At 46.7% G+C, this 16410-nt stretch overlaps 1 protein-coding gene across 11 annotated transcripts in view; it reads left to right on the forward strand.

Moving 5' to 3' along the window:
* The first annotated feature begins 337 nt into the window (after window positions 1-337).
* Window positions 338-16410, forward strand: part of CREBBP (CREB binding protein) — a 91060-nt gene continuing 74987 nt past the window's right edge. For 8 of the 11 annotated variants that reach the window (XM_072024004.1, XM_072024006.1, XM_072024010.1 and 5 more), the window contains exons 1-2: window positions 338-563; window positions 13609-14321. In XM_072024004.1, coding sequence (XP_071880105.1) covers window positions 479-563; window positions 13609-14321 — 798 coding nt within the window. In that variant the 5' untranslated portion in view covers window positions 338-478. Of the gene's footprint in view, window positions 564-2018; window positions 2050-13608; window positions 14322-16410 lie in introns of those variants that run through there. The other 3 variants (XM_072024009.1, XM_072024013.1, XM_072024008.1) reach the window with 2 other exon arrangements.

A 16410-nucleotide genomic window follows, 5' to 3' on the forward strand; every position in this document is an offset into this window, starting at 1 on the left:
CCACCTCTCCCGTTTTGGGTCCGCGGCTCAGAGCCGCGGGTGGGGGCGGCGGCGGCGGCGGAGGGGAGCGGGCGGCAGGGAGGGGGGGGGGGGACCGGGAACCGGGGGCCGAGCCCCCCCCGGCATCGCGGAGAGGCCGAGGAAGGGCGGCGGGCGCGGGGGGGGGGGGGGGAAAGGAGGAGAGGCCCCGCTATGCTCCCCGAGTGACTGCCGGAGCCGCCATCCGGGCACCTCCTCGGCGGCGGCAGGGCGGGGGAGAGGCCGGGAGGAGCGAGGCCGGCAGGGAGGGGGCGCTTGGGTTCTTCCCCCCGAGCCCGCCCCGAGCCCTCCTCCCTGCGGCCTTGCTGCGGCCCCGGGTATGGGGGAGAGGGGGCCGCCGGCGGCCGGGCACTGAGCGGCGCTGTTGTTCGCCTTCCCCCTTCGTTCTTCTCCTCCGGGAGCGCCTCGGGACGGGCCCCGAGCGGCGGCGGCGGCTGCCATGGCGGAGAACTTACTCGACGGGCCGCCCAACCCCAAGCGAGCCAAGCTCAACTCGCCGGGCTTCTCCGCGAGCGACAGCACAGGTGAGAGCCTGGGGAAGGGGGGAGGGGGGTGTTTTGGGGTCCCCCCCCCTCTTTTAGGGGCGGGCGGGTGGGCCCGGAGACCGCTCGTCGCCGTACGGCGACGAGCGGTCTCCGGGCCCACCCGCCCGCCCCCACTCTCTGAGGGGTCCCCACCCTTCCCCGGGGGTCCCCTCCTCCTTTTGGGGGTCCCCATGCTTCTCCTTCACCCCCCTCTTTTATCCCACCCACCCCGCTCTGCGTCTCCGGGCTGTGCTGCGGAGCCTTAAAAAAAAAAAAAAAAACTCAACGCCACATCCCTATCCTGCCTTTTTTTATATATCTGTTAATATTATCCTCCTCCTGTCCCCCCCTCATCTCTGAGTGCGCTGAGATAGGTTTAAGGAGCTCGGTTCGACCTGCTCCGAGCTCTTTCCCCGTTTAAAATTTAAAATAATAACGATAAAAGAATTTGCAGACCCGCTCGGGCACTCAAGTTGTGCTGAAATGCCCGGCAGCCCGGTGGGAGCTGCGACTCGTCCCCACGTCGCGGAGCGTCTTCGCCCTGCTTTTCGTGTCCGAGGGGGGTTCGTGGGTGATGAAACGCAGCAAAATTTCTGTTCCCAGCGAGCCTGCGCCCACTGCGAGTACGCACGTGTGTGCATAAGCGCGTGTGTGCGTGTACTCAAGTCTTGAAGTGTTCCGTTTTAATTGCCCTCCTAGGGTCGTGTCGGGTGTTTGACTTGCACCTCTGTGCTCAGAGATTCCTGAATCTCGTCGGAGGGTCGGTGATAAGTTAATCGTGGTGTGCCCGCTGTGTTTTTATGGACAGAAAAAAAAATATTACTATAATTGAGCTGATAAATTTTGTGGGTTGTTTTTTTTTCAGTTTGCTTAGTGTGCATTTGGCAGTAGCTTACAGATACTTCAGGCTTTTTTTTTTTTTCTAATTCATGAAATCTTTTTATTTTCAACCTCCCAAGAAACATGCCAAAAAGAGAAAGAGTATTAAGAGTAAGAATTGGCAGAAAAATATCTAGGTGAGGTCTTGTGACTGAACGGCGTTAATCTCTTTTGTGGAAGTGACAGAATGCCATAGGGAAGGCTGATACGTAAGTTGCTACGAAATGCACCAGAGTAACCTGGGAAAAACACGATTTTTCTGAAATTCCTCAGACCTGTAGACTGTACGGGTAGCCAGGGAAGGCTGTTTGAAGCTGTCTCTCTTTTTTTTTTTTTTTTTTTTTTTTTTTTTTGAAGTTCTCTTGGTCTGTTCTGGAATGCTTCAGTCATAATTACGTCCTGTTCAGCAAGTTCTAATGCGTCTCGGGGAGCTCTGTGCCGCGCTGGAGATGTAGGCTCCAGTATCTGCGGGAAGTTTTGCACGGCGCAGGGGGCCTTGGGCCAGCGGGGACGGAAAGCCCCAGGTTGTGTCCTGGAGAAGTAGGGTTGTGTCCGTGGTGTTGTGCCGTGACCCCCAGGCAAAATGCCTCAATGCTGGAGAGCGCAGGTATGTTGGTGCACTTGGCGCTGCTTTTTCCCAAAACTACGTTTTAGATTGGATCCTAGCTGCCGAGGCTGCTGGTGGAAAGATTGCTGCATGCTTCTATACATTGTATTAGGCAGTGTAAGTGGTATGAGTGGTGATAGCTGTCAAATACCTGCTCCTGAACCCAAAACTGCCCGCTTTCTTGCGCTGGGGCTTAAATGAACAAGTTTTGGGACAACCTGGGAAGTTGTCTTTGTGTAGGTGGGCAGGCAGTGAGTTCTGGGATGGATAACTGAGTTGTGGCTGCAGTCGTAAACCCGTGCCACTTGATGCTGCAGCTTACGTGCTGGGGACGTGCTTTCGAGACGTTTTGGTAGGCCGAGTTGTGCTGCTGCTGAAAACGAAGTGTTCAGGCGCTCGTAAGCGAGCGTAGCAGCGCGATGGCGAGGGGTCTGGTGGCAGGCCTGAACGTTCAGCAGAACGCAACCGCTCGCACCTGTTTATACTTCGCTTTATGCTTTGATGCGGTGATGTTAAGCAACTCTTTTTGTCAGGGTGAATTTTAGCCGCCTTTAATCTTTCTGGTAAAAATAGCGCCTTGGCTTCCCGTAGCCAAAGTTTGCGCAGTCGAAATCGGTCTGCTTGTGTTCTGTAAAGCAGCTAAAACAACTGTCTGAGCGAAGGGAAAGCGGGGGAACTGAGGGGATATAACAGAAAGGCTTGCTGTGAACATCGTTAAGGCTTCGCGATAGATTCTGCAGTCGCCTCGTTGCCCTTTGAATCGAAAAGGAAGGCTGAGACTCGGGGCTGGTAGCTGACCGTTACTGAGCAGCACTCGACGAGCTGGCTCGCACGCTGGAGTATCCACAGGAGAGATTTCCCCTTATCTAGCCAGGCAGGAGGAGTGCTTTTGTCTAATTACCTCTTTATTAGATACATAATAATTTTCATACCTAAGCGTTTGTATCCTTATTTATTTAAACTGTTACAAGGCATTTTGATCTAGCGTGTTGCAGGGTTTAGTACAAGAAGTAGAACTGCAGAAACTTCGTTAATGGCAGAATGTTATTTTAATGGTGGGTGGTGTTACTGCTCCCAATGCTGCCGGTATTGATCGCTCAGCAGAACATGCAGCGAACTGGCAGCGCTCTGGGGCTGGTCCTGGTCTGAACTCTGCACGCAGATTGTGGAAAGTGTGCCTGCACGGCGCAGCAGTACAGCCAGCATGCTTCAGGAGCCCTGTCACCGCCGCTCTGCAGATAGCTGGCTCGGTGGCGTTGTGTGCTGCACTGTGAGTAACGCAGCCGTCGGCATTTGTTGCGTACCCTGCGGCCTGCTGCAGTCGTGGGGCTGTGCTAGCTCCAGAAGTGACAAGTGATAACGTGGGCCAGAGCAGGGGGTGTCCTGAGCTGCGGTATGAGTTAACTGAGTTAACGTACTCCTGAAGTAGGTGAAGTTGGAAAGAAGGTGAGACGAGCAGCTTCAAAAAGTCCATTAGAGCTGGATTTGCACCTCATACTTTCTCGTGTTTTTTTCACAGCTTCAGATCATAAACAGATTAAGTGGTGCAGCTGCTGCGAAAGCTGCAGGCTGAGAACTCCAGTAATTCACGTTCCCTGTACGGCCCGGTGTTGTAGCGTTGCGGCTCCCGTGTTTTAACACTGGGGAAGGACTGGGCTTGTCGCACGTTCCTTTGCCTGTGCTGAGATAAGCAGAGCTCTGCTTAGCTCCCGGGGAGCTACGGAACTTCACCGAGGGGAGTTTGTGTCTCAGTACACAGCCTGATTTGATCTTGTTCTCTTGCAGTGTGCCAAAAACCGGGTAGGTGTATCTCTCAGGGGATTTGGCTTTTAGCTTTAAAAGAGAAGGTCCGCCTTTCGAACAGAGTAACTCAGCAGAGACACCCAGGCTTTCTCGGCTAGCGTTCCCGTGCGTAGCTGGGAGTTCACTGATTGCTCAGTTATCCAAGGCCAAACTTTGTGTGCGTGAGAGCATTAGTGTGTGTGTGTCTTAGGGTTCATTCCTGCAGAGCAGAGAAGTTTCCCGGAAGCTGTTTAATTGGTGTGCTCGTTTTACATGACGTGAGCAAAACTTCAGTGTCAGTTGCGGACTGTGACATTAAGGAATGGCTTTTATATGCATGCTTTCTCCATCTCTCTCTGGGACAAGAAAAAGAGTAATTCCAGTAAGGGAACAGGCTTGGATTTCTAAGCAGAAAATCAGGAGAAGAAATGCTTTCTCTGAAAAGAAGTAGGTGAAGGCGTGTGTGGAGTTGTGACTTGCCATGGGAATGCCCTTTATTCCGTGGCACTTGTACTGTAACTGGGATAGGAAAAATGCAGTGTGTGATATTTTATGGCTGTATTGTTTCTTGCCATATATGTAATGGTGGATGAGGGATGTCACGCCAAGCAGCAGTGTTTACTTTCTGAGCTGTCTGAAGTTTGACACAAGTGGCATTGCTTTGCACCTGAAGCGGCTGACCTGCGTAGCGCTGTGCCAGCAGCCGTCGTCTGGGCCAAGAGATTCGAGAGATTAGAAATTGGTTCGCTTGTTGAGAATCTAACGCAGCACATTTGTGCCAATTCACGAAGCACTGCTAATAGCAGGGTTTTCTATAGTTTCTCATCGGGGGGGAGATTTTTGTAGATTTCTCCAAGGAGTTCGACGCTAACATCTGCATGAGATGACAAAGCTGAGCAGAAGGTCTGCCAGTCTAATTCTATGTGACAGTCTATATGCGGTTGTTTCCCCCTGCTTTTTTTTTTTCTTTTTTTATTCATGTTTTGACTGATAGTTGCATATATGCTTGGGATTTTTATCACATTGATTCATTTTCTTCATGATTTGAAATTAACACGGCTCCTGGAGAAGGCCTGCCAACACCAGACGAGAATAAAGGCTGTGCTCGGGGGGGTCAGTCTTTGTTGTACCCTGGAGATCTCTTGATAGCTTGTGAAATAATTCCCAGTTTTCTGTTGCAGATTATTCACTTTCTATTCTGGCTGAATGTTCCTTGGAGTCATAGTCCAGTGCCACTAATTATTTCCACAGCAACATGCTGCGTTCCGATACTCTATCTGCAACTTCACATTAAAAAATCCACCTAGCCTCGGTGTTTATTTCTACTGAAGGCTTTGCTCTCTGTTGTTACCTGCTAATAGAGAATAATGTGAGCAAAAATGTTGCTGTTTTATCAAAATACTGCAGTTTAATGAGAAATCAGGGGGAGTCGAAAAACAGGATTTGAAAAAACCTGGGGTTTGTTCTTATACAATGAAAAAGCATGTGGGACAACTTAGAAATCTGACACTTCCATCCTAATTTGGTTTACACTTTCAAGAATTTTTGCTTTGTAAATCTTCCTTTTAACATATGTTATGTTTTCCATCTGTCTTCTCAGATGTCTAAGATACAGCGAGAACCTAAATCTTTTATTTGGAATTCTCTCTTTAATAGCAATGTCTCGACAAATACTATATTGTGCAGAATCATAGCGTGAATCAAAAGAAAACTGAAACTTCCATTATCAGGGGTAATTCACAATCACAAGGAACTCAGAGTCTCAATCTTTAGGGCACAGGCACGCCAAAGGTTTGCTTCGTCTAGCCATTGAGGTGTAAGAATCTTTCTCATTTGGAACGCTGGATAAATATAGGATCTTTGGTCTGCAGCTGCTTTATGTGTATAGAGAGGGACGTGAAGTTGTCTGCTTCTCTGAGGGTCCTCTTCAGTGCTGTGGGGATGTGCTAAGGACATCGGTGCTGCCCCACGAGCTACTCTCTCTAGCCGATGAGCCTCCCGGGGAGCTGCTGGTGGGTGTCTGAGGTCCTCGTGTGCACCAGCAGCTGCCTGTCGTGCAGGGGGAAGGAAAAAGTGATTTGAGTTTCCAGCCCCTCCATCTGCGTCGCACCTGAAGAGCACGAGCTTCTTGTCTCTCCCTGCCCGCCCAGCTTTGCCACGGCCCGTGCTTTGATGACTGCTTTAGTGGGTGTCGCTGCAGGGGTGACGCAGCTTCTGTGTCATCTCCGGCGTGGCGTTATCTCATGGGGCGAAGAAAGCTGGAAACTTCAAGTGCTGCTCGCTTCTGTAGTGGCTGTGAAGTTTTTTCCAAAGTTTCATAGACTCCATTAAGGAAAGTATTAATGAGAAGGCAGCAAGCAGGGGCTGCTCTGAATCAGTGCTTTACAACAAAACAGATTTGAGCAGGTATTGTGTTTTTGTATGCAGTTAGTTCGAGTTGGAAGCTTTTTTAGAGTGAAATTATTTAAAAGTTTAAAAAAAATAAAAAATAAAGTGCATGTCTGCTGTTGCTTCCGTATGTGCGTTTGGTGTATTCTGTGTTGCGTGTTCGTGCACAGATGAATTTGAATTGCTGAACAAACCACCCTTTGCTTGTAATTTGGTACCAGAAATAGGGAGGAAAAGCGGCATTAAAACAAAGAGAAAGGAAACATGATTTTTGAGCTATTATAAATCACAAAGGAGACAGAAAACTTGCCTGTTTTATTGTAATCTTGCACAATGTTTAATTCTTTTTGTTTCATAATACTACTGCAAGTGCACATTAATCATTGCCATTTCAGTCTTTGCAGAAATAGATCTGTTCTGGGCTTGTAATACAGAAGGTGCACAAAGGTGAGGACTTCACAGAAGGACTTGTGCAGCTGAAGGGAACGTTTGAAGCAGCCTGAGCTAAAAAGCAGCTTTAGGATGGAGTTCTCACCACCCGTGCCATCAGTCATAGTGGGCAGGATGCAGGAGTGAAAGATTTAAAATCTGAAACACCTTGTGCGAGCCTGTGTATTTGATAAGAAGTCTCCAGCCAGAGGATGTCACAGTGAAAGTTTGCTTGTCAAGATATTTCACACCGTTGTGAGCTATCTGCTGATTTTGTTCCCAGATGTGCAGTGAGGGTGGCACAGCCTGAGCATGAAGCAATGGATCTGTCAGTTGTGGGAGCTAACCGAAGGCATTTCTCATGCTGACGCTCTGTTTAGGTGTGCATTTCATGCTGCCTTAAGCAAGGGCTCGCTTTTTATTACTGGATTCTCAGATGATTTTGCTTTAAATGGTTGTCCTGAACGTTAATGTTTTGTCAGCTGTTAAAATAGGGCAACAGAAAAGATACTTGTGTTTGTGATAGGGTGAGAAAGTGAGACCCCGCTTCCATTAACATGCTCCAAGAACCCTGAAATATTTAATCTTAATCAGGATGATCTCGTAAAAGAAGAGTTAATGCGACCAGCATGTCCACTCGGTGAAGACACCTTGGGAAGCAGTTAAGGGGAAGAGCAGTTACGGAGAGGCTCTGTAGGACCAGAGGAAAGGAAAGTTAATCCAGCGTTTGCCATCCAGCACTTCCAGAGTAGACCGGAGAGAGCGTTCTTGTTGGGATTCTTTTGCATTTTTTTTGGTTTTGCTTTTTTGGGGTTCTCTTTCCCCTCTGGCATCTGGGAAGAGATGAGACTAGCTCCTTATCTGAGTGCATTCTGCACAGTTTCTTCTGTACATGAACTTTGGTACCGGGTACATTTAACATCCCCTTGTATACTGCTTCGTGTCAGTAGTGGAATACTCAAGTAATCTGTGTGCTGTTGTTAACTTTTTTTTTTTTTTAAGTAGAAGCATACTAAGTCTGAAAACAGTGATTATTCCTGAAGTTAGTACCTTAGGTTTTTCTGGACCTTTAACACATTGTATTTTTATTGTGAGTGTAGCAAAAGAGATGATCGAGGTGGTTTGGATAGGTACAGCAGAGAGAGAAACATGAGGTAACGACTTGGTGATACACAGTATGTGAGTGGAAAGAGAGGCTGGGAGCTAAACTCAGTGTAAACAGGGCTCTCAGCTTATACCATTTTCTTTTTTTTCAGGGAGGTAAGAGAGAAAGGGGGCAGAGGAGCTGAACTTCCCTTTACCAGGCAGTTGTTCGGTCTCACGCATATCAGTTGTGGTTTTGGGGACTCAGCTGCGTTTACTTTTCCCTTCCTGAGCGGTCGGGCAGCAGCCGGGAGCGTTTCTAAAGCTGAGTCGCTGCTTAGTGGTATTGCAGCAGAGGCTAGCAGAGAACGAACAGATTCTTCCCTTTTTCGTTAACTTTTTTGATTTGTTTGCTTTGTGTAATGAGCTTCAGTTTTGAAAAGTCACTTAGTTGCTGAAGTCTTATAAAAATAGATTGAGAGAGATTTTTTTTTAGGAGCTTGAAATTACTTTTACTTGTTCTCAAGATTAACTGTATGCTAAGCTGGTAGCGTCCCTTTTGGTTATTGGAACATACAGAATTCATTTTGTATCAAAATTAATTGATTTTGGGGAACTTATCACTGCTTAGTTGTACCCTGAACAGTGTTTGTGGAGAAGTGTGCTTTGCCAGAAGGCGAGCTGTAAAGGAAGCACGGGGGGATCGAACGTCTCCATCTCAGCGCCCCGTGCCCCAAATCCCAGCAGCAGGAGAGCAAAAGGAGGCAAGCGTTGGGCCCCTTTTCAAGAAGGGCTAAAAGGATGATTCAGGCAACTACAGACCGGTCAGCCTGCTTCCCATCACGGGGGGAGGTCCTCCGGGAAAAAATCTCTGGGCGGGGAACAGTCAGCATCGATTTATTAAGGTTAAATCACGCCTGACAAGCCTGATTGCCTTCTGTGATTAAAAGGACTGGGCCGGGGGCAGGGGGAAGGCAGTGGATGTCGTTTACCTCAACCTGAGCGAGGCTTCCAGCCTGATCCCCCGCAATGTCCTTGCCTCCAGCTCGGGATGGTGTGGTCTGGATGAGTGGGTGGCTAAGGTGGGTGCTTTTAAAACAAAAGCAAACAGAAAACAAACTAAAAGGCTGGATGGTTGGGCTCGGGAAGTAGTGCTCAGTGGGACGCATTCAGCTGCAGGCCAGTAAGAGGAGAGTCTGGGGGGGTCTGTACGAGTCTGCAGGGGTCTGTACGGAGCGAGTCTGTGCTGATGTCCTTATCAAGGGCCTGGGGCAGGTGACAGCACTGGGGGATGCACCGATACGGCGTGGGTGCCCACCCAGAGGGGCCAGAGAGGAGGGCTGGGGGGCCGGGGTGCTGCCAAACTCCAGCCTTCCGTCCAGCAGCCCTGCCTCTGGCGAGGGAGCACTGTGATAATTAGCCTAATGAGGTTCCTGGGGGTTAAGTAGCTAGAAAGTCTGGAGGCGACACTCACTTCTGTGTATCGATGGACAAAATTCAAATCCAATCTGCTGACTTAGGAATGAGCGAAGCAGAGCAGGACTTCTCTCTCATCTCAAACACAAGTACTTCAAAAGATTGGGCAGAAAGGAGTTGAGTTAATTATTCAGATCTCCTCTTACACAAGCCGTAACCGGTTGGGGCTCATCCATGTGCCCGCTAATGGATCCCTTGTTTGTCCCCCTGCTCCTTCCACCCGGTCTTCGGCGTCTCCTCAGCCCACCCAGGTCCCTCGTTGCTGGCTTTCACAGCCTGGTCGCTGAACGTCAGCTTCTGAGAAAGCAGCAGTCAGCTTTGGGAAGCCGAAAGCCAGCGTCAGATGCCCGTCAGTCTTTGTGCCTGCCTCGTTAGGTGAAGTCGCTAATGTAAAATTTCCTTACTGGATTTTTTTTTTTTTTTCTACGAGGGCATTTTTAATCGCTCTTAAAACTTTAAATGTGCTAATTGTCTTTTATGAAACAATAAATTACAGAATCCTCAAACCTCGGAAGGAGGCTGGGGTGGCTGTGGTAATTGCTGCCTGCGCCGAACAGTGTGGCCATTGAGCCCAGTTACCTGCCATCGGATTGTAGGGAATGGCTGCGGCTCTGAACTGTTGAGGCTTTGTCTGCTGGGGTCTGGCGTGATTGAAAGAAGCCTTACAAAACAAAATTGGGCTCACTGAAATGTAACAGCTCTGTTGGCATGAAAAGAAAGGCACAGTGAAAATACTGCCAGTGCGCCGGGACTTCCAGGGTGACTTCAGCGTCGACTCCGTGGATGGGCAGCTGACGTTTGTGGCAGGGAAACTCCCAGTCACATCCAGGCGAAGACAGCTCCGAAAAATTGAAGCTGAGTTTGGTAGTTGGCCACCTGCTTTAGCATCTTAAACATATGACAAAGAAATGCCTTAGAGTGTGTCACCTCTCCAGCCTGGCCTGAAGGAGCCAAGGGGGGAAAGTTTTAATGGCTGCTGAAAGCATTGTCTGGGATGGCAAACAACTTAAGTTTAAGCCCATAAAACTGAAATGAGGGGAACGTGTGTTTGTCTCCTGTGCATGAAAAGAGATGCTCAAAGAACACAAAATTCTCAGTTTGGAAAAGGAGCCCTTTGGAAAAAGGGGGTGGGTTCTGATGGTTCAGTGCTGCCCCTTCCCTCCCAAAAGAGCGGTATCTGTGGGTTTTGGCTCTTTGTTTTAGAGGCCGTTTGGGTTTATGTTAGCAGAGATAAGGAGGGGTATAGAAGAGGTGCTACCACATTGATCTCTAGCCCATGACTTCCTGAGCACTGAAATAAGTGTGTTTGTTGTGGGTAAGGGAGGCTGACCTCCTTCAGAACTGCTCTGTTCTGCTGTGCGACAGCAAGCAGGGGTTTGAGAGATGCAGCGGGTACAAAACTGGGTGAGTGGAGCAGGACTGCTCTGTTTGGGTATATTTTGTGCATTGCTTTTGATAACTTTGTTTGAATTCACGGGAATATCTTGATTTTTTTTATTTTTTTTTAGGCTTTTGGTAGATGCTGTTTATTTTGAGAACTAGTTGAAGCTCCGAGGACGTGACCAGTTGTGTTCTTGTGAGGTTGGGGGGAGGTCAGTTCCCATTTTGTCAGTAGATACGGGTCATTCCCATTAAGGCAGACTTCTCCATGTGTACATAAGTACATCTATGTATAACTGCCAAGACAATCTCTTATCTTTATAGATTTGTTGCAGACATGCTTAAGTAGACTTCAGTTTTGTTGTGGAAATGTGAAATGCCTTGTGTTGATTTAATTGTTGCCCGAACTCTTGAATACTTGGCGAATTTTTACACGGCTGCTATGCTAAGCTGTTTACCTGCTTTGTATTTTCCTGCAGGCAGAGCTGTAAACTTTCCGTGCCTAACATTAATGTATAGACTTTTTACAGGAGCTTAAGAGTGGTAGAATATTTTAAGTATTCCCAAATGCTTGCTTCACTCTTTTCATAAACTGCAAAAACATTTCCAGTCCTTGGCTCTGGCAACATGGTTGAGAGTCCAGCCAGTGAAACAGAAAAATTTGAGCACTGCAGCTCCAGCATCCTGTTTTGAAATACAACTGGAAAAAAACTACTCCGTTTCTTTTCTTTTCAAGCTGTAGCAACATCTTTCCCCTCTCCTTTTTGTTGCTCATCTCCTTCTGGCCGTACACAGCCACACGCACGTGCCTGGCCCTTTTTATTCCTGAAGAACAGCAGTTTTAGCGCAGAAGCTTGGAAAAACAGCATTTGTGGGATTTACACAAGTTCTCTGAACAAGTGCTTTAAGCCTCAAAGTGCCCGATGAGCTGGGGTGACCAGAAGTGCTTAAGGAAGGCAAACCCTCGGACAGGGCCCTGCTGGTCCAGAGAGGAGCTGCTCTTGGGGCCGTGTGTGGGGTTAAATCTGAAATGTTGGGAGAGGAAAGGTGGAACAAAAGGGTATGGGAAGAGGCACCCAACACCCAGCAGTTGTGTGCCAAGAGGAAGAGGGATGATGATGAAGTGATCGCCAAAACATGCAGTACACAGGGACTTTTGTAAAAGATGTTCAAAGGTGAATTGAACGACCGAAGGGTAGCAAATAAGAGAGAAACGAAGAATACTTTAGTGATGAACAAAATTGGCTTAAGAAAATACTGGTTTGCTCCTTCCCTGCTTGGTCTGTTCCTGAGTCGCAGTGCGTTTTGTCACGGCCAGCCTCCCGCAAGCTTGTAAGGATGCTTTGGGGCCAGATACGTGCAGCCTCATACAGGGGCGAATCGAACGTTTTTGTGCATGGTACTGAGATGATTGGTGTCGTTCCGTGGTCGCTGCAGCGCATCTAAAATGCGTGCTTGTTTTTCTCCAGCTGGGATGAACTGAGAATTTGAATGCTGATGGCATGCGTTGTGTTTCAGCGTGCTGGAAGTTAATGGTAATACAGCCTAGCTGTGTGATGCAGGTGAACTGTGTTGTGGGTTTTGCTGCTGTTTTTTGTTTTTTTTTTTTTAATGCACTTGCTGTGGTCCAGGTTGTTGCTTCCTGAATGAGATGATGGCACTTCTGCAGCCTGAGTCTTGTGCTAGCTTTTCCTCCTGGAAGAGTGAGTTGAATGTTTAAGATGACGAAGCATTTGGGATTTCCTCCTTTAGAAGAGAACTTCTGTTTGCTCTAACCTAGAAACGTTTTTTTAGTCTGTTTCTCACTCTGAGGGGCTAGGATTCTTCAGGGCTGACTTTCCAGGGGCACAATAACATTTCAATACAGTTCTGTTATGTTATAGTAGAAAGTGGTTGTTTTAGATCATGCCCTTGGACTGCAAAACTTTTCAGTGGTGTGTCGTGTTTGAACAGCTGCTCTGATGAACTGAGGCTGGTCTGCTGATGGCTCTTATTAATGTGGATGTACACACTTGTCCTCATGTCTTCAGATATGGAATTAAAAATTACCTATATACAATCAGATAACTTTCTATTTCTAGTTAAATACCTAAAATAAGTGTTACACAGACACCGCTCACAATGTGTAATAAAACATTTTGGTGAACCTGAGGTGCTAATCTTAACAAACAAAACACAACTTCTTATTTTTAATGAATGTTGGTGTTCCGGTCAAAGCAGTTCCTTCAAGGGGCTTAATGAAGACTTGATTGATTTATTTTGCCCATCTGGACAGCGTGTGGATTACCTCTGTCAATATTGTCCATGATAAATGAGGGCTGGGCACTTGGAGAGCAATTTGAATTATTTGAGCTGTTCAGGCGTTATGAGGAGAAAATGCTGGAGTGTGTTTGAGGTCGTACGTCATGGGGGAAAAAATGATGAGAAACGGATATTGAAAGCATTTCTATGAGACTGGGAGCAAACTACTACGTAGTGGTTCTGTTTTGCTTAAGCATTGAAGTGTAGCTGGAAGAAGTCTTTGGCCATATGCAAACAGAAGTTGCAGTGTTGAGGTAGGATTGTTGGATGAAATGGGGTTACTCGAGAGGTCAGGGAATGTGATGTGATAGCTCTTCTGGGAGAGTAAATCCATTGGAAAACCTCCCTTGATATTTCTGCTGCTTTCTTTTAGCCCAAAAAAAAAAAAGTACTTAGGTCAGATGACGCTGTTCGTTCCACCTCCATTTCTTAAGCATGGTACAGTGTTGTGTCAAATCATGCCAAAAGCCCTACTTCCTGGCCTGTGTTTTACCCTGTGATTTTGTGTGTACACCGTGTGCCATCAGGGACTGTGCTTTCTGAAGGGTGCCAGAGTTGACAGCAGTGGGCACTCGCCACCAACATTGGCAGTCTTGGGTGAAGTTTGGCCTAAACGTGTGACATTGACTACATACGAGACAAATATGTAGTAACGTAGGTGAATATTTTAGTCACTTACTTATTGTGTTTTCTGACTTGTGTTTCTGCTTTAACTTGCAGATTTTGGATCTTTGTTTGACTTGGAAAATGATCTTCCTGATGAGCTGATCCCCAATGGCGAGTTGGGCCTTTTAAACAGCAGTGGGAACCTCGTTCCAGATGCGGCTTCCAAACACAAGCAACTTTCCGAACTTCTAAGGGGAGGCAGCGGCTCTTCCTTAAACCCAGGAATTGGAAATGTGAACTCGAATAGCCCTGTCCAGCAGGGAGTTGGTAGTCAAGTTCAAGGGCAGCCGAACAGTGCTAATATCGGTAATCTGGGTGCTATGGGTAAGAGCCCTTTGAACCAGGGAGACTCGTCTGCTTCAGGCCTGGCAAAGCAAGTAGCCAGCACCTCTGGACCTACCACACCTGCATCACAAACACTGAACTCTCAAGCACAAAAACAAGTGGGGATGGTGACGAGCAGCCCTGCAACATCACAGACTGGACCTGGAATATGTATGAATACTAATTTCAGTCAGACACACCAGAGCCTTCTCAACAGTAATTCTGGTCACAGTTTAATGAATCAGCCTCAGCAAGGACAAGGGCAGGTAATGAATGGATCTCTTGGGGCAGCTGGAAGAGGAAGGGGAGCAGGAATGCAATATTCTGCCCCTGCCATGCAGGGGAATGCAGGCAGTGTGCTGGCAGAGACTTTAACCCAAGTATCTCCACAGATGGCTGGTCACACCGGACTGAACACAGCACAGACAGGAGCAATGACAAAAGTATGTATATATGCTTTAGTATATCCAATTTATTGCACTTGTGAGTTTTTGGTTTTCTAAATACCTGTGTGGAAAAAGGGGAAAAAATGAATGGACTCCTTTTTCTGCAACAGAACTAAAGAATGCACTTCCTTGAGTCTGTAGTTACGGGTTTCAGTCAGCAGTGATATCATGAATGATGGTTGAAGCAGTATTTCTCATGTGATCAGAAATGAAAGCACTTGTTCAAAAAACACCTTGCTCTGTATCTTAGCAGGCTGAATTAGAAAACAAGAGCTTAAACTTGCGAGAAGAAAACAGTATTACTTCTGTGCAGGATCTCGTTTTATCTGCCAGGCAGCAGGATCTTTATTTAAAGCAACATGAAATCTGTTAGAGCTCTAAATTTGAAGGGGCAGAGGTACAGCAACTGGTCCTCTTGTCAAGGACCACTATCAACAGCTGTGCAGCGACTTTTTTTTTTTTTAAATACAGAAGCACTGATCTGAAAACATTAAATTTCACATGGATTGCCAAGCCAGCGCAAAATTCACAGAAGGGAAGGGTGGTGGCTGGGCAAGAAGTAATTCAGGGACCGTTACGGATTGGAGCAGGGCGTATATATACCTGGAAGTATCTACCTCTATCTTGGGACACTGCTCTGATCCCTGCTCGACACAGTCATTGTTTTTTAGCTCTTGACTTGCCTGGTATAAGCATAGAGAAATGTTTAGAGGAGATTGCTGCTCCTCCTGTCTCAGCTGGGAAGCAGTGCACCTCATTTCTTGTTTGTGTTGCTTTGGTGTAGTTCCTTCCTAGAATTTTGATGGCAAAATCACTCTATTCTGGTATACAGAAAAGAATTGCATCTCTACTTTTTTATCTATCCATACACCACTAGTTGTTATAATTGTAATTTATTAATAACGGGGTCTTAATGGATGTTTTAAGAATTCTGGAAAAAAAATCATTGCCTGACAAAGGCAAACCTCTGTACTCAAGAAATGTTGCCATCATTGTGGAACGGCACAGTTCATTTAGTTTTTGAAAATAAAAATACCAGAAACGTTCCGCTGGCACTGAAAATTTATGGATATCTGAGTTCAGGAGTAGATTTTCCCTAGCCACCGCACAGTCACATAGTGAAACTACTGATTTTTTGGTGTGAACTAATTTAAGTAGAATACCCCCAAGCAAAGGGACTTGTCTAAGGTCTTACCTGACTGAATGTACACGGCTCTGCTGGGAGAGGCTCTGTGATGTCTTGGTTTCTTTTAAGCAACCCCACCCCAGTAAGGAGTAGATTAGAATAGAATAGAACAAATTGCATTTTTCGAGGATTTCAGTCTTAGCCTGAAGCCAGCTGCAAGTGGGATTCACCAGCTGAGGAAGATGGTCTGGGTGTTTTCAGCGTGATTCAGGTTCAAGAAGTAAAGTTAATTTTGCATGGATTATGTTGGAAAAGAGTCGTGGAAGTGCCCTGATTGTGCACGTCAGTAGTTCTTCCTTGTACACAGCGCTGTGCTCAGCACTGGTGATGCATTTCCAAAAGGTTAGAGCAAAATTAGTGCTTTCAGGAGGCCTTAGAAGCAGAATTGTTTGGAGAAACTGAAAAGGTATGACTACTAAATAACAGAGCATAAGTGATAAAGCAGCGCTTCTGTGAAAGTGCTAGCACTTAAGAAAAAAAAACAATTTTAAAACCTTGGCAAACTTGAAAAAATAGAAGACTTGGTGTTTTTCCAGACCTCCATCTCTTGCCAAACAAGATGAAGCTTAAAGACATCGCATTTTTGTAAAAGTTTTACTTTATTTACATCTTAATTTTCTTTTGGTAAAAGAGCAAGCAAGCAGGAAAGATGTTTTACACAAATACTTCATTTAATTTTGGAATGATTGGTTTGCTCCCTGAATTTTCTTCTTCACAAGCAGAAGCGTTCCATTTTTGCCTCTTCTCATTGGCGTTTGAGGACAGGCATCCTGTTCAGTCTCTTCGTGTCCCCCCCAGCCTGTTGTCCTAATAGGGCCATCAATGGTGCTCGTGTTAGCTTTTTTCATTTATTGGTGCTCCCGTTGTGATGAAGGCTTTTAAGAAAAGTAAACATTTCGG

This window comes from Anas platyrhynchos, chromosome 15, assembly GCF_047663525.1.
Source record: "Anas platyrhynchos isolate ZD024472 breed Pekin duck chromosome 15, IASCAAS_PekinDuck_T2T, whole genome shotgun sequence".
In the NCBI taxonomy this organism is placed as follows: Eukaryota; Metazoa; Chordata; class Aves; order Anseriformes; family Anatidae; genus Anas; species Anas platyrhynchos.